General features: G+C 37.3%; 1 protein-coding gene across 4 annotated transcripts in view; it reads right to left on the bottom strand.

Annotated features, from left to right (window-relative positions):
- Positions 1-22,323, bottom strand: part of pi4kaa (phosphatidylinositol 4-kinase, catalytic, alpha a) — a 40,457-nt gene that overhangs the window by 17,819 nt on the left and 315 nt on the right. For 2 of the 4 annotated variants that reach the window (XM_058411952.1, XM_058411950.1), the window contains exons 2-31: positions 20,610-20,726; positions 19,426-19,519; positions 19,237-19,325; positions 17,967-18,039; positions 17,571-17,833; positions 16,891-16,957; positions 14,907-15,055; positions 14,485-14,550; positions 14,298-14,394; positions 13,639-13,830; positions 12,408-12,508; positions 12,149-12,278; positions 11,909-12,038; positions 11,594-11,689; positions 11,292-11,475; positions 10,325-10,425; positions 9,719-9,887; positions 8,141-8,191; positions 7,929-8,037; positions 7,402-7,538; positions 6,623-6,756; positions 5,301-5,383; positions 5,145-5,215; positions 4,937-5,061; positions 2,916-2,997; positions 2,744-2,827; positions 2,251-2,340; positions 880-999; positions 414-506; positions 142-298 (exon numbers count right to left, since the gene is read on the bottom strand). In XM_058411952.1, coding sequence (XP_058267935.1) covers positions 142-298; positions 414-506; positions 880-999; positions 2,251-2,340; positions 2,744-2,827; positions 2,916-2,997; positions 4,937-5,061; positions 5,145-5,215; positions 5,301-5,383; positions 6,623-6,756; positions 7,402-7,538; positions 7,929-8,037; positions 8,141-8,191; positions 9,719-9,887; positions 10,325-10,425; positions 11,292-11,475; positions 11,594-11,689; positions 11,909-12,038; positions 12,149-12,278; positions 12,408-12,508; positions 13,639-13,830; positions 14,298-14,394; positions 14,485-14,550; positions 14,907-15,055; positions 16,891-16,957; positions 17,571-17,833; positions 17,967-18,039; positions 19,237-19,325; positions 19,426-19,519; positions 20,610-20,726 — 3,454 coding nt within the window. Of the gene's footprint in view, positions 1-141; positions 299-413; positions 507-879; positions 1,000-2,250; positions 2,341-2,743; positions 2,828-2,915; positions 2,998-4,936; positions 5,062-5,144; positions 5,216-5,300; positions 5,384-6,622; positions 6,757-7,401; positions 7,539-7,928; positions 8,038-8,140; positions 8,192-9,718; positions 9,888-10,324; positions 10,426-11,291; positions 11,476-11,593; positions 11,690-11,908; positions 12,039-12,148; positions 12,279-12,407; positions 12,509-13,638; positions 13,831-14,297; positions 14,395-14,484; positions 14,551-14,906; positions 15,059-16,890; positions 16,958-17,570; positions 17,834-17,966; positions 18,040-19,236; positions 19,326-19,425; positions 19,520-20,609; positions 20,727-22,323 lie in introns of all 4 variants that reach the window. The other 2 variants (XM_058411951.1, XM_058411949.1) reach the window with 1 other exon arrangement.

The following is a 22,323-nucleotide window of genomic DNA, read 5'->3' on the forward strand; positions in this document are numbered from 1 at the left end:
ACATAAATTCATTCGGTCAATGACCACCAGACAAACACTTACTCCTCCCATACTGGGTATATTAAACATTCACATTTAACAACAATAAATAAAAAATGGTTTGGAAATCGATCTCTAGGGAGGAAAAGGAAGTTGTTTTGCCTTTGGAGGTGATAAGGAGTGCTGCCATTTTGAACATAGCTTCAGTGAATTCTTCTGGCTGCTGCCTTTCCAGAGCCTCATTCAGCAGCCGGATCATCATCTTATTCAGATCAGAGGTGCTGCGTGTGGCCTCTAAAAAGTGGATCATCCCTGCCACCTACATCACACATATACGCACACAGAGAGAGAGTTTGCTAATACTGCGCTCTAAGCTCAATGTCAGAAAGGAGCCCGATGTTAATATCAAGAAACTAATGAGCTACATCACACACCTCTCCTGCATAGCGGTTCCTCAGGTTCAGCGAGGCCATGAAGTTGGAGTAATCTTTCTTGACACATGCTGGCCTCTCTGTGAGCTGATTGGTCTGTGGGGTCATAGCGCACATTAATTCAAATGACTGCATTCAACTGCATTCTGCATTATGCTTTCCCATATCTGCATGCCTCTATATGTGTGTGTATATTTAGCATTTTGTATATACACACTCATTAAATGAAGCTTATTTTGAGAAACGGCTGTCAATCAAATATTATAATGGAAAAAATGTATAATAAAAATAAGTAGATAAATAGCGAGATAAATAAGTACAACCGCTAATAATAATATTGTGGAATAGAACTTTTGCATTTTGGGTCCAACTGCATTTATTGTATTACTATGCATCTATTTGGATTAATGAGGCAATGAACAGAACTGTGTGTGTGTGTGCGTGTTTATGTACATTGCCATGGACTCACCCCCAAAGCTGTGCTCTGCCGGTTGTAGCCTGCAAAGTGCAGGATGCTCTCCGTAGCCATAGCGAGGCCCGTGTGCTGAGACAGACCTGAAACCCAGTTCTGGTGCTTGTTCAGGTACTCCTGCAGTGAAGACACAAACATTCAGACCAACTGTTCATCACCTTCTGCATGTGACCCACATTCTACTGTTCTGGATGGAACCCATGTAGTGACCCTAAAAACATTTGCATTTGCCCCCACCCCCACCCTCCCAAAAAACTAAAAACATTCCCAGTTGTCATCCTTGCTTTTTAAGTAATCACACCTGGATACTGAAAAAAACCTAGAACCTCCAAGTGCTGTAACAGAAAAGTGTTTGCTCTATTGTTCAGAGATCTGGGGTTTGAATCTCAGCAATTCCACATCTATCTGTGGTTGCGAGTCCAAGAGAGAGAAACTGGCCATGCTCTCAAGGTGGGAGGAATGAAATACTCTTTCTCTTCTCCTGTGATGCCGCATGAGCAGCAATTTAAAAAAAAAAAGCTTTAAGAAAAAACGATGAGGGTGTCGGAGATCTTAATGAAAAAGAATTGTATTACAGCCTAGAAGTGACAATATACAAAGTACTTTGGAGTCAAAAAGAACGCAGCACAAATCCTGCTTAAAGATTTTACACTGTTTTTCCTGTTTGTAATTTAAATGGGGTTTCACTGTAAATGTAACTTGAGTGTAAGAACTGAGTATCACCCAAATGGTTGGGTGATAGTACTGTCTAGCTGGATGTCTTTAAATGGTAATCATGGTCACCTACACCTTGGCTTGGTACAGTTACAAGTGTTATCACCCAAATGGCCGAGTGATACTATTGTTTAAATGGTAATCAGGGTCACGTATACCCTTTGTCCAGTGATGTGCTGCCGGTTCCATACTAATTATTAATTATAGTTATTCATTTAGTGTTGTAAACATATTCCTCTATGATATTTAAGCCTTTTTGGGAATAAGCTCTTTCTGATGTATATCTTGGAGTGAAATCTAGGTTGAAGGAGTAAGTAATTTCTTACAATGTGATTGGATGGTTTAATAGCGCTCATCCTCCCAGATTGATAGATATCGCATGATAGAGGACTAGTAGAGGACAAAATTGAAATATGTGCTGGTTGCAGGGCTCCTATTCACTGTATGGACATACTGAACATCCTTTCAACACAATTAGTTCTGTTTATCTTTACTCTTTACACTGTAATGATCTACAATCTCACTAGAAGAGGACTGGCTCCCTTTTGAGGCTCACGGGTTCTTCCTCACAGCATGTATTTTCAGTTGCTTAATAGAAATGATTATATGATTTTTATGATTTATTATTTTTTTGACTCTCATGGTGAAACTCACCTGTAGATGAGATTTAGTGACGGATGGTGCCCACTTCATGGCTTCCTTCAGAATCTCACCACAACGTGCAGCAAAGTCTTTCACAATACTCTGCATCAGGAAAGAAAGATTTTAAGCATCATTACAATTTTACAGTTCTTAAACTAAGATGTACTCTTGTATATTTGTCTTTGTTTTTAATCAACTGCATTAAATCACAAGCTTCCCGCTCACAGGTTTCCTATTATATATTCATTTATTCACGAATTTTGAGGGCAGGTTACTGTTTAGCGTCAATGTGATAAAGGAACAGTTAAAGTAGGTTACTGATTGACTGAATAACCTCAATGAAAAATAAAATCAATTCTGAGCAAAATAAAAGACTGTTATTCAGCCATCATCATCTTGTCATAGCATGACTATTTAAATCAAAGGATCAAACAAGGAACATGCTTAAATTCAGGGAAAACAACCCATGCAAGAAGTAAGTGAGTCTGCTGCTTTGGTTTTTTACCTCTCTGGCTTCGTAAGTATCAGGAACAGTAATGCGATAAGGAGTATCTGGAATGTCGTAATACGGCTGATCTTTGTGGATGTCCTGCAAAAAATAAAGGTAATAAAGTGTAATGCTGATACAGATGTGATACAAGGAGAATACTCTGACTAGAGCTGAAGTGTAAACTCACAGCGCTGAGCGAAAGGGAGAGTGTCTGTAAAATATCCAGCATTGTTTTCAACACTCGGCCGCTCCACAACAGGTGAGGGAAGCTACAACACAAACACGCATCAGTGCATTAGTGTGAGAATCAGAATCTTCACACAAGCAGTTTCAGTTCATCACAGCACCTTAAGTTATCGTAGACTTGTAGTCAGATGTGTAAATTATTACAGACATTAGCTAAGGTAACATCTATTGTTTGTGCTGATCTGTTATTGAAAACATGCTGTCAAAGTCAAAGTAAAAAAAAATCACAAAAGAAATCTTCCCTTGAGCCGTTTCCATACATAATTTTGAGTATAATTCAAATTGTGGACCTTTTGTATTCCACGAGTCATCAAATATTTGTAAATTGGAAATGGTAACAAGCTTGCTATCATGTTAATATCACAAATATGTTAAAATTTGATTGTTAAATATTAGAATATGTCAGAATGGAGCAGCTGCTCCTCTTCAAGTAACAGACCTAATGCAAAGCTCATGGGTCTGAATAACAGTGAATAACAGGCTGCTTTAACTTTTCCCCCCCCAAAAAATCATTGGCCATTGTGCTTGTTGTTCTCATATGCAGCTCACATGACAGTTTAACCATAACAACATTCTCACCACTCCTAGATAGTACAGTAATCCCCTGTTTATCGCGGGGGTTACGTTCCAAACCCACCCGTGATAAATAAAAATCTGCGATACATGGGCACCACCCCCAAATGCTTTTTTTTTTATTGTTTAAGCCGTAAATGACCCTCCCACACTCTTTAAACACACACAGAAAACATTTGCAAGCATATAGCGAGGTGAATTTTGGGTAAATTCGTAGAAATATCATATTTATAGTGAGTACTGTATGTATGTATGTTCCTTGCCAGAAGCCTTAGAAGGTTCAGAGCATTTGGGGGCATAATAGGACTTGCAGAAAAAACGTAAAAATACAGCCTACACAGAACAAAACCAAACACTCGGGACAGTGGCATGCGAAGAACTGGGATGCTGGAGAATTCTGCTTCCCTTTCCCCAACTGCATGCATAGCCAGAAGCCAATCACAACCGTGATTAAATGGGGCATTCCGATTGGCCAGACTCGTTCCTCCAGTTGTACTGTATTTTGATTTTCAGCGTCTCCGCACCACGCTTTCCTAAACAACGCTACGTGTTTGTTGTCTCGAGTAAATACGCTGTACAGTATTTTATATATTATTAATATTTTACTTCATTTTAATTAATGTTTATATTTTGTAATTAATAATTATATTTTTATTAATAAATTACCTTATTTCAACATAAAAACAATTCACTATAAGGTTTGCAGAAACCACGATATACCGGGAAAATCTGCAAAAAAATGTCGAATTTCAAATAAAAATCCACGATATACCGGGACCGCGATATATGAACCACGATATAGAGGGGGATTACTGTATCAGCTAACTGACTAATCTAGCTCTCTCTTCTCTCTAGAGATTACTTTTTATGATTGCCCAACCCCTCCCTCACCCCCCCACATGTACGTACACCCTATGCACACCCACATGCACGCACACACACTCATTCACACACACTCACTCACTCACACACCAAGGTCAACAGTAAGATTAATTTTTTACCAGCCCTTTCCTTCTTGCTCATTCCCCAAAATATAGAATACTATGCAAGTTAAAAAGTCCTTTTTATCAGAAACCCTAACTTTTCTCACTCTGTAAGTGTTCCATTAGCAGACTTTTTTAGTACAGTTGTTTCCCACTGGATCACATGTAAATCATATGCTGGCAGTTAAAAGCAGCCTTAACCTTCAACTGCTCAGCACTGTGCTTGACCTATATCTTATTTGTAATTTGAATAACAGCCAGGAAATAAGTTTTGTATAAAATTAAAATGAAGTTTTCAGCAATTAGGACTGTGTTATGGTGGATATGAGTGAAGTAAGAAAGTACTAGACGAGCAAAGAGGCTCTGAAATTTGTGTAGAGCTTTCCACAATGAACTGCATGCTTACGTTTCAGCCAGGCCCGAGAGGTATTTATCAGCCACGCGTCTGATCCGCTTGTGGATGTGATTAAAGTTGACCAGCAGGAACTGAGCGTGCCGCTCCAGCTCCTCTTCATGAGCCTTCGTCTTGGGCTGGTGCAGGAAATGAAGACGTAAATAAAACTCAATGGGTTTTATACACCTTTACATTCAAAAAGTATCTTTTCAGCATCTACCTTGTCTGCCATCATTTGGAGGAAGACATCAAAGACCTTGTCACCAACCGCAATCACACACTGCATCATCCCTGAGGAAGCAGAGGAACAGAGAAACCAGACAATGAATAGGAAACTTTTAATTCCATGCTGAGTAGTAACCATTTAAAGTCTTACCTGACTTGTCTTTCTGGATGGCTCGATCTTCAAAATAACGGAACATCACCTGGAAACGGTCCGAATCCAAAGAGCGCAGCATTCTGTAATTCAAAAGAATTATATTATGCAGTATGTTCATGTAGAAGCAAGGACTTGTTTCTTAATGTGAATGCTAACTCACTGGTAAAGTTTTATTTGTTATTTGTATTTAAAAAGACATACATTTTTTTAAGCATTAAATATTTTATATTTATTTATAAAATATAATTTAATGTGTGTATTAGCAAACATTAATGTACCAATTTCAAAATCAAACTTTAAATAGCATTAAACTTAACTGTATGACATTGTGTTCAATAATAATAATAATAATTAATATTATTATTATTGACTCATTGTGGTATCCACCTTAGAAACCAATGAGAGTTATCATGATGTGTTCTACCTTATGTTATTCTGTACTATTGTCCTGTCCAAGTCTCCACAGAAACCCTTAATATCCCTTGTGTAGTGTTCAGGTCAAATTGACCCATTTTATATTTTTACTAAAAGTGTTTTGCATTTGTTGTAAATCATACGCATTTGCAGATGCATTTCTGAGAGCTGTATTTCATCGCCAGTGACTGCAATAGTCTTTTGTTTCTCATGCTTCTTTTGTTGTTCATCATCTGAATTTAATAAATCAATTTAAAATATTAATAAACATTAATTGAAACACTGTTCCATTTCAATTTTTTTCTAGAATAATGGCACCAAGGTCTTCATTATAGTATATGTTGTTACACAAATAATAACTATCCCAAAAACTGAATGACACTTTCATTGTCCAAAGAGTGAACATCTCTGACCTAAGAGAGCAATGAATTCATGAAACAGAAACTTTGAGTGTTTGTAAGAATAAAAATGAGCTCAGGGTCAAACTGCCACAATAACAGCAATAAACTGAAGACATTCCTGGAAAATGTTTTGTTTCGAACAACATCAAATCTGAAAAGAAAGTCAGTGTCCGGTGCTGTATTTCTTGCATTCTGACTGACGAGAGGAAACGAGCATGGCTTGCAGAGTTGAAGTTAAAATCAAAGAAGGAATGTGTATTATTGTAGAAGGTATGTGTACTAGTGTTATTGTAATGTACTTTCTTGCTCTGTTTGCATATACTTCACATAGTATGTGTTAGTGTACTTAGATCTGTGTTTTACGTAGCACCATGGTCCTGAAGGAATGTTCTTTCATTTTACTGTGTACTTCAGGATGTGCTGTTAAATGAAAACAATCGACTCTAGGCTAGAGAGTAGCTCTACATCAAAGCACACATCATCATATACATACTGCTGATGTACCTCATATATTCCAGCCGGTAGACTGAAAGCAGGTATGTAGACATGGCAAAGTCCAGCTTACTGATAAGGGCTGCTACTTCAGGTGGAGGATCCAGTAAGTTAATGATAGTGCTTCGCAAATCGGTCAACTCCGCCTACAAAGAAACAAACCCTGTAAGTAAACTCATCTTAAGCGCCCCCCCCCCCAGTGTTACATTCTGCCAGCATTTTAATAGGTGTAAACAAATGAATAATTTTATCCCTGCAAGACTGACACAAAGTTAATTAGGACTCTATTGGCTTTCAGTGCGAGACATTACACCTTACACCGAATTTGAATAGGTGAAGATAATCTTAGTGAGCAGAAATGGGTTTGATATCACCATTCACTTTACACAAAGAAAAACTAACCATTTTGTTTTTTGGAGCTTTTCTATGAAAATATTGCCCCTAGATGGCTAAGTAACAAGAGAAATACTCATGAAAACTACAAAAGTCCTGAGTGTCTACTTTCAAATAAGCTTCATATTAACCAGCATGGTGGAGTGTGAGATGACAAAAAAATTCAACGATGAACATAGACACAAACAAAAAAGACGACAAATTACATTTTTTGGCCGCAAGGAAAAAGAGAGAAATGTAGATCTGTACAACAACCTTGACTCCATGACTCTACTATTAACTATTTACTATCTACTATTGCCCTCCAGATATGTACCAGCATGGGGGTGGGGTAATTTTTACTAAATGACCGGTTCCTTTAAAATTAATTTTTAAACAAGTTTTTAAAGTAAACATACTGGAGTGACTGTGTCATTCTTCAGAGCCGAGTTATACTGCAGTTCCGAGCGCAGAGGCTCACCACTAGGAAACGTCAGCAAAGGCGATTTGGTGGCAATTTCACACACACCCTCGTACCATTCCTCTGGCCATAAACCTGGAGAAGACATTACAAAATTAGTCCAGAGACAATTGTAATCCACTCTGGTATATAGTAGTTCAACATAGTATTTGTACACTAATATGTTTGTTTGTATTTATGTTTATTGCCATACCAGCTTCCATGTCTATTTCATGGCACTTACAGATATTAATCAAACATTCAATAAAAAAATAAAGATTATAAAAAAAACACTTTTCTGTACATGATAACTTTATAAAAAATTCAGATTTACTTGTGATAAAAATTTGTTAAAATAAGTTTGAAAGCTTTTTTTGCATTACATTAATTTTTTTTAAATTGTTTTACATTTAAGAGAGTATTATTGTAGTATTGACATTTTTGCTGATTCTTTCCCCTTCTCTATATTTTCCATTCACAGATCACCTGAGCCCTCTACTGCAAAGCCCATGACGACTGAATAGAGCCAAAAGTCTCTGAAAAGCTTCTGAAGCCTGGGTTTAGCCTCCTTTATTGGTGGTAATCGTCTGGTCAGCTGAAAATGAAATAAAGTTAAATTATTCACAAATTAAAAAAAAAGAAAAAAGATATACAGTGCACAATATATTGAGTGAAAACCATTGTGTTGCATCTCATACCACTGCGATGACAGGAATGAGCACTCCTAAATTACCAGCACTGCTTGAAGCCTAAAACAAAGACAGAATTTTTTAATGCCAAGTACAAAAGCTCATAAAAATTACACATATTTTAATCAAGGCTGCTACGTTTCATTTCTCATAGCCTTGAAATGCAGAGCTGTGTTTTAAAATCATAAATGACATTTACTCAACCTCTCATGTTTCAGAGTAAGGTTTAATATTGGTAACTGAAATGTGTGTTTATACTACAACATTGTGGAACATTAACATTTTTGTCATTTTGATTTAATCTTTTGGAAGGATGTATTCAACTGGCTAAAGCTGAACGTATGATATCTATGATACCAACAATTTGTTGGAGGATTGTTAAATCTTTAAAAAAACAAAACAAACAAACACCCTAACCAATCCCCATGTTAGACTAGTCTGGACTACATTTTGCGCTAGTTTTTGTGTGTGACTTTAGTCTGTATTGACAGAAACCTCATCTCTCAAGTATTGTTTTGTTTTACAGTAATTCTTTTGTAAAAAAAAAAAAGAAAAAGAAAAAGAAAAAAAGCAATAAATAAACAAATACATAAACAAATAAATCACGTCTGTGTTGCTTACAGATGCATTACACTCTTTAATAAAAGTTACACAAAATGCTATAACCTTAATACAAGATAACTTTATTACTGTTCTGTGTATTACTGTTAAAGTGAGTTCAACTACAAATCCATGAACTGCAGCAAACCCTCTTATGCTAGTGTTAACACTGTAAGCACTGCATTAATACTACTAGTAAAGACGCATTCATGCTGGAACCTGGCAAAAAGCTCTGCCACACTGACAAAAAACAATACAAATGCTATCACTAGAATCCAAAAAACATCTGGAAATCTTTTTTATTAGAGATTAAATGACTCCCTAACTGTCCTAGCAGGTTAGACCTGTTTCATGTGTCTTAACCTATGATGGGTCTTTGTTGTTTCTATATGTACAGTCAGCTCTGGAGTTACTGGCACCCTTGGGAAAGAGCAAAAATGAGCTTCACAAAGTATTAGCTATAGGGGTTGACAATTATTGCATTTTTTTTTTTAAAAATATGAGTGTTTTATGTTGCCAGAATAAATTTACTTCAATTAAAGTGCGATACACCATTTTTTCAGTGTGAAATTAATAAAATTAAGTCATTTTGTTTCATAACCTGTTAAAAATAAATTAAGTATATAAAAAACAGTTTTTCCCAAGGGTGCCAATAATTATGGACCTCAAATAAAGTGGTATGGACATGGATAACACAGCAAGAGAAACACCAAAACATCTGTTTATCTGGTGCTTTTTTGATATCATTCTTCATGATTTAAAAAAAAATTAGGCAAATATTTTTATTTCATTGTATTTCTGATTTCATTTCCTTTTTTTCACTCCTTTATCTCTCCTGGATTTTACCTCTTCCTCCACCAATTATAAGACTTGGAATGGCATATCATTTTGATGATAACTCAGTGGTCATTTTCAGCACAGACTTATTTTCAGTATGAATGTTACCCATGTAATAGAACCTGCTTGGGAAAGTGTAGGTGTTTATACCTTAAGCGCTGGGCCTTTTTCACTGGCTCTCTCACTGGCACGCTTGCCCTCCAGGCCCAGCTGAACGAACAGCTCTAGCAGGTTTACAAGCAACTCGTCCACCTTCTGCTCAGCCTGCAGGTTAGCCGCAATGTTTGCCAGAGCATTAATCACAGCCAGGGAACAATGCCTGCCAATACAGAACAAAAAAAATGACATCGCCCTTAAAAACCCTGACGGTAATGCATCCAGGGACAAGTTTTCTGGATATTAGAGTTTGTTAACCAGTACTGTTCAACCACTTTCAGGTTTAACCCTATTCTAAAGCAGACCCTGAGCCGCTTTGTGGTTGGAAAGTAAAGGAACAGAGGCATTAAAGTAAACCTGCTCTTCAACAATTTATCTGAACAATGTAGATATATATATATATATACCTTTCGAGTTGAACTGCATCTTGTATATGTAAGCTACCTTCATTCTTAGCATATTGCATAGTGCACTGCAGGATATTATATAAATAACATTTCTTACATCATTATCTGCCCCTGTACCTGCACAACATAATGATTCCTACATTGTTTCAGCAACTAGTCGTGCTGAATGACATGAAGTGACATGTGGAAGTACCTGTATCCATGATCTTTGTAGTCTTTGGTGGAATACACCATGGAGCTGGCTTTCACACTTATTTGCTGAAACAAGTTCCAGACCTCCTGGTATATGTATTGCTGAACAGGTAAAAAAAAAAAAAAATCATTACTAACCATTCTCACACAGCTTTCGTAAAAAGCATAGAAAATTTGGGTATTTCATTTAAAATAATGTTACTAATACACATAAGTATAAGCTTGCCTAAGTATTCACCACATTTTGTAGGGTTACAACCTGGAACTGAAATGGACTTGTGTTAACAGGATTATAGGTCATGAATCTCCACAAAATAATCCATAGTGTTGGTTTGGGGTTTGAAAATAGTTTGCAACGATTATTAAATATCATAAGTATGCACACTCACATTGCTATGAATCCCATAAATTAATTCTGTCTTTGTAGTTGCCAACATCATATATTTAGCTGGATAGAGTCTGACTGTGTGCAGCACATGTTCCAAAAAGGCCCCAGAGATTGTTAACAAAAAATGTCAAAGGAGAGAAAAATAGAACTTTTTGCCCCGGTACAAAGTGCCACATTTGAGTTGAAAAGCAAACACTAATCAGCAGACTGAAAACACAATCCCTACAGTGAAGCATGATGGTGGTAGCCTCATATTGAGTTATCTATGGCCTTATAGCTTTTATCACTAAAAAATATGGAACATTTTTGGGGGGCAATGCTTTTTTTAGAACCAAAAAAAGGCATGTGGCCATCATCTTTCCTATCACTGCTCTTAACCTAAAAAACTAACAATGATACTCCACCCCAGGCAATTCCACAGTAAAAGCACACTCACGGTTCAGTTGTACTCGCTGAGCTAAATTAAGGAGAAGGCTTTGCCTAGAGCACACAGTGTGCAAAAAAAAGCCTCCATTAAGGAATATGTTAAGAACATATTTTCATCTAGTACTAAAAAACACTTGTGTATGTGCAAACCCACATTTCCTGTGATGACCATGCAGCCCAGCTGGTCAATGATGAGCACATCGAGCTGGGAGGGTGGCTGACAGAACTTCTGCTGCAGGATCTGCAGGATGGGTTCCATTACACGTGGCGTGTCTCTCAATGCCACCGCAATGTGCCCCAATGCTCGGATGGTATGATCCGGAATAAGGTGAGCATCCCTAGAAAGGAGTTCGTAACATTCACTGTTTTCAACTGTAAAGAAATAAAAGATCTACTCTGAAAGAGCAGATAGTCACTTTCAGCACTTGAGAGGTTAACAAACAGACAAAGACTTACTTTTCATTTTCCTGTGAGATGTAAAGGCGGTTGGAGAGGCTAGCGAGAAACGCCTCCACGATGACAGAGTCCATGGTCAGTCCTGCTTTCAGGCACCTGAACGGCAATAAATGAGATACTAAACATTTACTGAGGAACATTTACTGACTTAAGGAACAAAACAATCTTGTACTCTATTGCTGTATTGTAGTGCAGGATTGACCACTGCTCCTTAGAATTTAATAGACTATAATAATCTACAAAATTCTGTATATTTTCTATTGCACATACATTACAGCGTGACACAAAAATCTGTCTTTTCCTTCGTTTGTTTACCTGCAGATGTTGTCTATCGAGATGTCTCGAAGCTGCTCGTACATGGATGGTTGGCTTTTCTTACTGGAGTGGGCACTAAAGGTGGACTGGGAATGCTCGTTGGTCACGTGGATCTTAATCTCACCGGTCCCTGGTTTTCCAGAAAAGAGAAAAGTCTGATTCCACACTCCCCACACTAATAACAGAAGTGTGCTCATACATATGAGCTAAACTGGTTGAGACAGAGATAGTGGGTCTCACCACTGGCATACTGGCTGTGGTATTTGTAGAGTTTAACCAGAACAGGTGACGGCACCACCAGGAAGTCTTTCAAAGACATGGTGACGGAGTGAGCCACCACTGGGAAGCGCTCACACAGTCTCCCAAGACCCTAAAACAACAGAATGATAAAACAGTGATCATTATTTGTATCTCTTTTGAATCATCTATAATGCTGTTACCCATTTTCTTATCCACTAATGTTATCCACTCAAGGTTTGGTTCAAGCCTCCAGACTAACCTGCAGGCAGCAGATGAGCAGAGGCATGTGTGCGATGATGACCTTACTGGACGTCTTAGATTGCAGCTTCTCTGAAAGCTTGGTGCAAAGGTTCTCAGCACCTACCAGAAAGTGAAATAAACTAAATGAGCCTTCTTTATTGTTCAGAAGGCCACTGGTTTCTAGGTATACTGACCAGCATAAAAAAAAATAAATAGAAAAAACTAAAAAGAAAGTTACAGAAAATAAGAACGTTAGTGGCACCCTGTGTAAAGGAGGATTCTGCTTGAACTATAAGAAAATAAGACCAAATATGCTTATAACTTACTTTGACCGTTAAGAAACAATGAATATATTTCACCAGAATTACATGGAAATGTTTTAATTCTAATTTTCAGGTCTGCATAAACATGCCTAAAACCTTGTTATTTAAGAGTGGTTTTCTAACACAGTAAATACCAGGCTTTGATCAAGTTGTTAAACATCTACACACCACAGGGAAATGAACATAAGCCTCATCAGTTCAGGCTGTAATCATATTCTGATCATCTGAAGCTCCTTCACTGCAGTTGGAATGAATTCTTAAAAGACAATTTGCTCCCTGTTCATATCTGGCATGAGAAGACTTTAAAATAAACTTTACATGTGATAGTTACAAATGAGAAACATTTCCCTTACAAATATTAAAAATTCGAAATGCCTTAATTGACCTTTTCTGGCAAATACACTTATATTTCAAATCTGCTAATGTAATGGAAATTTTTGAAGATGCATAAACAAATAAATTATTTTATTGTCTTATGTCTGTTACAAGATTAGTCAGCTCACTTTTGGGTTTCTGTGTGTATAGTGACTGTGTTTAGCTGCTGGTGAGCTGGTGGAACAGTGTGAGCCCCCTGCTGGGCAAATGATTCACACCTCTCCACTATAACACAAGTGTGACGTCACAAATAAATTCAGTGCTAAATATCGGGACCCAAAACAGGCACAATTTGTCTTCTGGTTTAAAAAAAGTGTTAACATGGCTAGTTACAATAGTAACTCTGGTAGAATTCTTTCTTCTTTATTGATATGCTGACGTTTTCAGATTCTGGACACAAGGTGGTGGTCATTTGGACACAAACATGCATGCACATTCACACACTATGGGCAATTTAGAGATGCCAAACAACCAATCAGATGGTAAGCAGATTCTTTTACACACTTCAAAAGTGCAGAAGGTGAAAGCTCTTCCAAAGAACGCTCCTCTCACCCTGTTCCTCAGTGACAGCCCAAACCATGAGGTCCACACATGCAGCATTGGCCTGGCATCGTAATTTCAGTGGGCTCAGCTCACTGTGCAGGGACTCCACATCATGCAGGATGCGCTGCAGCTCTGATTGGCTGCTGCTGAACTGCTCCAGCACAAAGTCATGCACCTCCTTCACGTAGGACGTCTGCAAGTCTGCACAGAAAAGAGAGGGTCTGATTGTTTACAATAAAACTAAAGGTGAATAATTATTAGGTAGATTTAGAATACGTATATTATTATGCAAATATATAAACTTTATGGGTTCAATAATTATTAATAAAGTGTGCCACTTCAAGATAAATAAAGCAAAATTAATAGTATAGTGTCTGTTTGGAAGGGACTTAATTATAAATGGATTAAATGCTGTTACTTAACAAATGATGATCGTAACTTTTTCTTTTTTATAGGCAGATGTCTAATATGACATTTAAGGATGAAGTTTTAATTTATGGGACAGTCTTAATGGCAGAGGACACTTTGCATTCTGGGTTTGACGAGCTGTTTTTTTCTTTTGCTTTAATAAACTCTAACAAAATAAAAAAACAAAGAGAAAGTTCCCCAACATTACGTGTAACTACAAATGGACAAAATATCAAGGAGTATCTTATTATCTCCATTACCTTTCATATAGTACAGCGTGTCCCTCAACATTTTAAATATCGCCACATATAGAGGATCACTGAAGGTTTTGTAGAAGAGATGATGCCCAGGATTGCTCTGAAACAGAAAACATAGATCACGGCATGCACTGCATTATTACTGACCCAGGATGAAGCAGGAACAAATGACAATAATGACACATCTTACCTCCAAAACATCCACCATGGTTTGGTCCAGTTTCTTTAAAAACGTCTCGGCGACAAATTGTTCAATCTGAAAACAAAGAAGCATCAAGTGCATCATTAGTAGAAATCATGTGAGATTATATAAAGTACAATTTGCTAAAAGTATATTTGTATTTCAGTGATTTTCTCAAATTATATTTAGTATATTCACTGTTCTGTTTGGTGTTTACTTGCACTGAGTTGGATTTTCTAACAATATTCCTGAAGGGAGCAATTAAATACATACTTACATAAGCATACTTATTCATCTATCCATCACACATCTGTCTATCCACACATCTACCCATCTGTCTACTCATGCATTTATTCACTTCAGAGAGATAGAGAGAAAAAGAGAAAAAAAAAAGCAGAGTAGGATGAGAAGGATGGATGTGGAGCTCTGACCATCTGAAGAAGTCGCTTCAGCATATCTAAAGGTACGTCGAAGCCTCTAGTGCTGCTTCCAGTGAAAAGCGGAGACACAGAGAAACTGGAACTGATGGTCGAAAAGTAGTAATCTGGGTCTACAGCACTGCCATCAGGTAGATATGATCCTGCTATAAACAAACACAAATACATGTAGGCCAAAGCAAGGCACAATCAATATATTTTGATATCAATATATATTTTATTAGGATATTATCTGCATGGGTGTCACACTGTGACAGTATATACGTAAATATATCATATATTATATATCTGCACAGTGCTCCATAATTAGAAGCACTGCAAAACAAAATGCAAAATTAAAGAGGTAGAAAATGGCAGCACTTTCTGCATGGTGTGTGAACATAGACTCTAACAGCTGTTCAACCTTCAGTTCCTTCATTTCAGTTCCTAATTGGTCTCAGTTAGAGGACTGGCTTTTAGTCTCGCTTGTGCAGTTATATAACACTTCATATCTGATTGCACCCACATAAAAGTAAAAACCTTCTGCTCGCATGAGTTTTTTTTTCAGTTGCACCCTGAGGGATCCCAGTCTTAATGCATACCTTTATTCTGAATCAGATGCCCTATGAGCCTTTTCTGGGGAAGAGGGGGAAAGTACTCTTGATTAAATGTTGGGGTGGCTTTCCACAAGCTTCTCACAATCCTTTACTGGAGTTTTTGCTTATTTCTCTTGACACAGCTGTTCTTACTCGGTCAGGTTTGCGGGTCTTGTTGTTCAGACACAATTTTTCAATACAATCCACAAATTCTATGGGACTCTGATCAGAGCTTTGTAATGGCCACAGCGATACTTGTCATCTGTAAGCTCAATTGGAAGTATGATTAGGATCACTGTTCTGCTGGAAGACCCAGTTGTGCCTGATGGCTTGAGGTATTGCTTCAGTTTTTCATGATATCCCTCCTTCATTGTGATGCCTATCTACTGTCTGAAGTGCACTGATCTTCAGTTCCAGTAAAACACCTCCACAACATGATGCTGCCATCACCATACTTCATAGTCACAGTCACAGGAATCGTGTTCTTCAGCTTGTCCAAATAGCTTAATTATTGCTTGGTCTTGACCAAAGAATACTCCTCCTAGAGGATATGTCTTCTTCCTGATGATCACTTCAGTATATAGAATTTTTAGGATGGGTCTTTGTCCTTACATGATACTTTGTCTTTCAGGTCATGGTGATGTAAAATTTTCCTAATGGAGGATGGATGTATTTGCCACCTGATGCTTGCAAGTCCTTCACCAGTTTCTTTGTTGTTGTTTTGGGGTTCAGTTGAGGACTTGAAATCTTTTTCTGAGGTCTTGAATGAGTTGTTTAATCGAGTTTGTCCATGGTTTTAAAGGCACTCTCTCGAAGTACACGTTTTTTTTTTGTTTTTTTTTACAGCCACATCACTAAAAGAGATCTTGATGTCTGTTTCGACTATAATACATTTTCTAAATGAACTTTGATGTTAATTTAGTTGTCTTGTATGTAAAAGAAATGTATGGCAACAGGGTAAATGTGTGAATAGATGAAAAATTGAAATGTAGTATTTTTTTAGCCTATAACCTTGTGTATGTAAACCTTTGGCCCCAACTGTTGATAGAACAGCTCTAGTCAGTAATATTCCCTCCAAAAAGGTGCATATTAATATCACTAATAATTAACAATACCAATGAATAATTCAGTGACTGCTTTTCCAGCATCATAGACATCCATACATACTGCTAGATAAAGTTGCATTCTTTATACAACATGTTTTAACTCTGTGGTCTGCATGCTGTATGTCTTCACAATAAAATAAAGTGTGAGCAAGGATAATAATTCTGCGTCACATCACTGTGATCAGCGTGTACAGATTATTTTCATTTATACCAAAAGGATGTCACCCAGCTTTTATAAAGAACATGCTCTGTGACACATCTCAGCTCTAAGGGGACATTTCCGATGTTCAAATTTACCTTCAAAGTAAGGAGCAGATGGGTCAGCAGGAGAGCTCGGAGGCAATCCTGTACGCTCTGGACTGGCCTGTTACAAAACATGGAGGATAGAATCGTCATTGTAACTGTGTAGCATTGTGTGTTAATGTAACATGTAGTTTTTCTAACAGATCATTCTGACTGGTCAGAAATCTTTAATGAATTTTCTGTTTTAGCAGTACTTCCTAGTACTTTCTTGAGTATCTAATTCTAATTGTACGGCAGATGTGCCAGACAAGCAAGTGCAGAAAACATGAAATTGTTAAAAAGATTTCTGGGTTTATTTAGTACTTTTAGAAAGAGTCTCCAGCGTAAATGCAGAGGTAATGCTGTAAGTTTAGGTTAAGACTCAAACTCTTCAGCTGACTTTCAGATTTCACTGTAACATGAAAAACTGGGTTTTTATTGCATAACTAACTAATGACAAAAATTAAAGAGAGGCTGTTTCCATTATGCAACAGCATAAGCGATAAATAGAACTAACTGGGTTCACGGACATTCTACAACATTAAATACAACTATTAAAAAACTGATGTCGTTCTCAAATCGAAAGCCCCATCATGTTTTATTCCTTAATGAATGAATAACAAATTTATACTTTAACAGAAGGTCCACATGGAATCATTCTCAACTGAAAACAAAAGTGAGAGTGAAAGACACACCTGCTGGGAGATACTGGAGACGCTGCTGGTTTTGCGGCGCAGTGTGTCACTCTGACACACGGTGAGGAGCGAGCTGGGTAAGATGGAGCGGAAGTCGTTGAATGAACGCCGTCTCACTGACTCCGGCTCCTCCGAGGCAGTCACCGGCTGTGTCGTTGTCCGTGGAAACAGCTTGGACAGCAGTGGTTCATCTGTGTTGCTGTAGCGCCCAGATGCTCGCACCACACCCAGCAGACAGGGCAGAGTGTATCGACACAGGTATTCTGAATAAACACAATAATAAATAACAACAATAACAATTGACATTTAGATCATTTTGAGATTACTGCCAAAGCTCATAATGGAAAGGTCTGAAGGGTTTATCAGGACATGACAGATGCAGTTACAGATACGGACCTTTGTCTTGATCCTCAGGGTTGCGGCATATTTCAAGGAGAACCTGCATGAGGTCCATCACAGCCTCCAGAATCTGTCCAGGATGAGAGATTTTTTACAATTAATTTAAATGACTCCCTTTGTTCTGTTTGTCTCAGGATCTTGAGTAAGTGCACTGCAAAAACAAAAAACACTTGAAAACAGCATACGAAAATGTAGTTTTGTTCTCGACATTTGTGAGGTGGACAGAGAAAACTCTTTACCTGGTAAAATTCTGACAATTCTGAAAAATACAAGCTTCCAATGCAAAGTAATTTATTTATTTAATAAGTAACTGATTTATCCCAAAAAGTGAAAAAGGAAAAAACCTCCATAAAGATCCATTCAGAACCACACTGAACAGTACTAAGACACCAACTATTAAATAACAAATGTGAAATAAAAATTATAAATGTGACAATGAAATAGTTTTTTTTAGGAATAAATAAAGTCTTTAATCATAAGTATTATCCACGTCAGTCATCTCCTTTTCTTAGCGGTGTCAGTGTTTTTAAATTTTATATAGAAGTTTTATATCTTTACATGAAGTTTAACCCCAATTTATGAATATGTAATAACTGTTTACATAAAATGAAAATTGATTATTGAATGTCAGTATTTTCTATTTTATAACTTTTATTTTAAAATATAATAGAGCTGCTGTTATCTGAGGTGAAAATATTTTTGAAAATATCCCATCAGCCCCAGCACATATATATATATATATATATATATATATATATATATATATATATATATATATATATATATTTGTATACATATATATATTTGTATACACATTATATATATATATATATATATATATATATATATATATATATATATATATATATATGTATGTATGTATGTATACAAAGTAAATCATACAGAGAAAAACAAATTTTGGTCCAATTTTTGTTTGCTAGACTTCATCCACAGTGGCATGTGGCATATTTTTTCAAGACCACCACATGTATTAATCTCTTCTAATATCTAATCTACCAGCTGACGTACATTTGGCACAGATCTGCCAGCTTAAAAGCTGTATTACATGAAGAAATATAATAATTAATGTTAAAATCCGTAAGATGGAAGGCAATCTCTGCATCAAATAAAGCTTCTCTAATTCTCCAGAAATATTAATTCTATAATCAAAATTGCAAAATATTTGACATCCAAATAGATTTGCCTTCTTATAATTATTGTTGCGTATAAAATCTAGGTGTTTAATAGACAGCAGCATTGCATCTACCTGAATTCGTAAGGTCTCATCCCTCTGAGCCACATCAGACAGCATAGTCACCAAGCAAAAGCAGAAGTTCTCAGCTACAGGGAGAGATTCTGCAGGAACAGTGAGACCGTTAGAGGACAGTTGAATCTGAGCAGCATGTATTGAAACCTTAAAAAAAAAGTTCATCACAGAGAAGTGTGAGTGCTCTACCTCTCCCCTTCCTCTCAGAGCTTTCTTCAATCCATTGCACTCGTGGCAGACCTTTCAGCAAACCCAGGAGGTACGGGACAATAGTATCTTTGTGCTGAGAACAATACACAATTTAAAAAATATATATTAGTTCCAAAATCATGAAGAACCTGAAGTGTATTATTTTCCTTCCTGATTATTTTCACTGACATAATTCGCATTCGCTTGTTTTATTTATAAACTTCAAACCGCTGTTGAATTCTACAATCTGATTGGTCAGTAGGTTCTGATTAGTTTTCTGACAGTAGAACCAGCTGTGAGTCAAATCACAGGGTTTATACAACAATCAGCCATAACATTAAAACCACCTGCCTAATACTGTTTAATGCGTTGTTCCCCCGTGTGCCAGGGAAACAGCTCAGCACCGTCGATGCACTGTGTTTTGAGGCCTTTCTTTCATTAAGTTTTTCAGCAATAGGTCTTGTGTAAAATCAGGCAAGATGGCTTAGCCTTCTCTCCCAATGTTCAACTGCATCAATGAGCCTTGTGGGCTCATGACCCTGTCATCAGGTAACTGGTTGTCATTCACTGGACCACCTTTTTTTAGGTGGTTACACTGCTCCTGGAAACATCTCACAAGAACTGATGATTTGGAGATGCTCTAAGCCAATCATTTAATCATCACAATATTTCCTTGTCAACTCAGATCCTCACACTTGCCCATTTTTTCTGCTTCCAACACATCAGCTTCAAGTCACATCAGCCTCTAACTGTTCACATACTTCCTAATATTTGGATCCACTGTAACAAGGTCATTATTGTTATTCACTTCACCCATCATTAAACGTCTGCATAATTAACTAGAATATGTTGTGAATGTTGTGTAAATGAATCCACATTCAATGATTTCCATGAATCAGTAGAATAGGTGCTCTAACATCTCTCAAAGCAAAACAACAAACTGCAGTTAAATCTCGCCAGCTCTAAAGGACATCTGATAACCGTAATTACTTTAGTGGAGGATAGCAAATAAGGGGAAAAAAAATCAGAAAATGTTCAGGAGAATGAAATTCACAGTTTCAGGCTGTTAAAAGGCACAGTAAGGGTGTAGGAAGCATTAACATCACTGGATTGCTATAGCAGATCGATCAGTGCAGTATATGAATTTGTCTCCAACTTAAGTTAATTAGACAAGTGTTTTGCACCTGCAGCTCAGACTCCACTAGGAAGATACCTAGTGCTATCACAGCATCTCTCCTCCTCTCGTCCAGCTGGAAAACACCACGAAAATCCACTGGACACATGCATTGTAGCTTCTGGACCTAAAAAAAAAACAACAAATAGCAACGGCTTAGTTGAATAAACAACAACCTGGCAGGATACTGATTAATACAGTGTATACAAGAACAGTCTACTGGGCATGTGCATGAAGCTACATCTACCTACAGCAATTTATCCATTCTGAAGGAAAATTCTGTTGTGTATAAATTCAGTTTGTGTATAAACTCAGCAGTGGATATATGCATCGTATCACAGGAGATGAAGAAGAAGCAGCAGTGCCTGCGCTCTACTCCTGTTGGCAGACACTGCATCCAGTCGCTCCACTATATTTGCATAAACTTTTCCCAACTTTGTTGTGTTGCTGAGGTGGACATGCTCACATCTAGTCACCAAAGATCAGTGTCATAGAAAGTCAGCAGCTCTTGTTATAAATGAACAAACTCCAGTCACTTTGTTGCTATAAGTCACCATAGGTGTGAACCTAGTAGCACGTGGCCTTGGTCACTACTGGATGCTTGAGACATAAAAGTCACAGAATCTGAAATAAATTTTGTTTTTATGTTACTGGGGTGTAGCTCTGAATTTGTACCCAAAAGGTCTTGATTGAAGCTAGACAAGTAAACATGGAAATCCATAAACACACATGAAGGGTGTATATGATAAGAAAACCTAAAAAGGAAAGAACAAATAATTGTATCATTAGAGAAATTTCAACAATGCTACAACCATCATGGCCTGCGAGCCAAGAAAGCAAAATTTGGTGGTGTTCCCTGGACAGCAGGGAGAGCATACACACTCACACTCTCTCTCCTGTCAATCACAGTGGAATCAGCCAATCTCTGGGGTCTGTGAGCTCATGTATGTGGAAGAGGGCAGACATCACATTCCCTTTAGTGCGTATTTGAGTAACAGCTGTTTGGAAAGATGCAGTCAGATGCAGTGTTTTTGTGTGACAGAGATTTAAAAAGTGAACAAATTGATGCTGGGAACTAAGAGAAGCCACAGAACGTTAAATGTCCCTAAGAGCTGTAAAATCAAACTTAGAACTAAAATGAGCCAAAAAATATATATATATATATTAGCGCTGCTGGTCATCCACTCTCAAGACTCAGTGGCCTAAAGGAAAAACTAACCTTCTGCATAGCACAGAAGCTTCTCAAATATTCATAATGGTTGTGTGGTGTAGTAATGTATGCATTTTGTTTTGCATGTTGTGGGTTCCGTGTCAGTCTGAGCTCCATGCACTGATTGATGTGTAGCAGGGTCAGGGGGAGAATTAATCCTAGAATTTGATCATTCATCCCTGTATTGGAAATGGGTTGTGTGAAAAATAAATATATTATGTAAATATGCCTTATTTTGTGACCATCAAGTTTTTAACCACAATGAAGGCTGTCAAAACATGACCCCTGATGTTGTCTGCACTACTGCAGTACTGTCTAATACCAAGCTGTCTCTTCCTACTAATGTTTTCATGTAGTTCCTCAACACAGCAGTCACTAACCGGATTGAATGTGATGGAGATATTTGATTTGTATATTCCGTCTTCATTAATTGTGCTTGTATGATACATGAATCGGTCATGTTCTCGTCAGAAATAGGCTCCCCTAACAAACAATAACAGGAATGTGTCTAGAA

The sequence above is a fragment of the Hemibagrus wyckioides genome, linkage group LG16, assembly GCF_019097595.1.
Source record: "Hemibagrus wyckioides isolate EC202008001 linkage group LG16, SWU_Hwy_1.0, whole genome shotgun sequence".
In the NCBI taxonomy this organism is placed as follows: Eukaryota; Metazoa; Chordata; class Actinopteri; order Siluriformes; family Bagridae; genus Hemibagrus; species Hemibagrus wyckioides.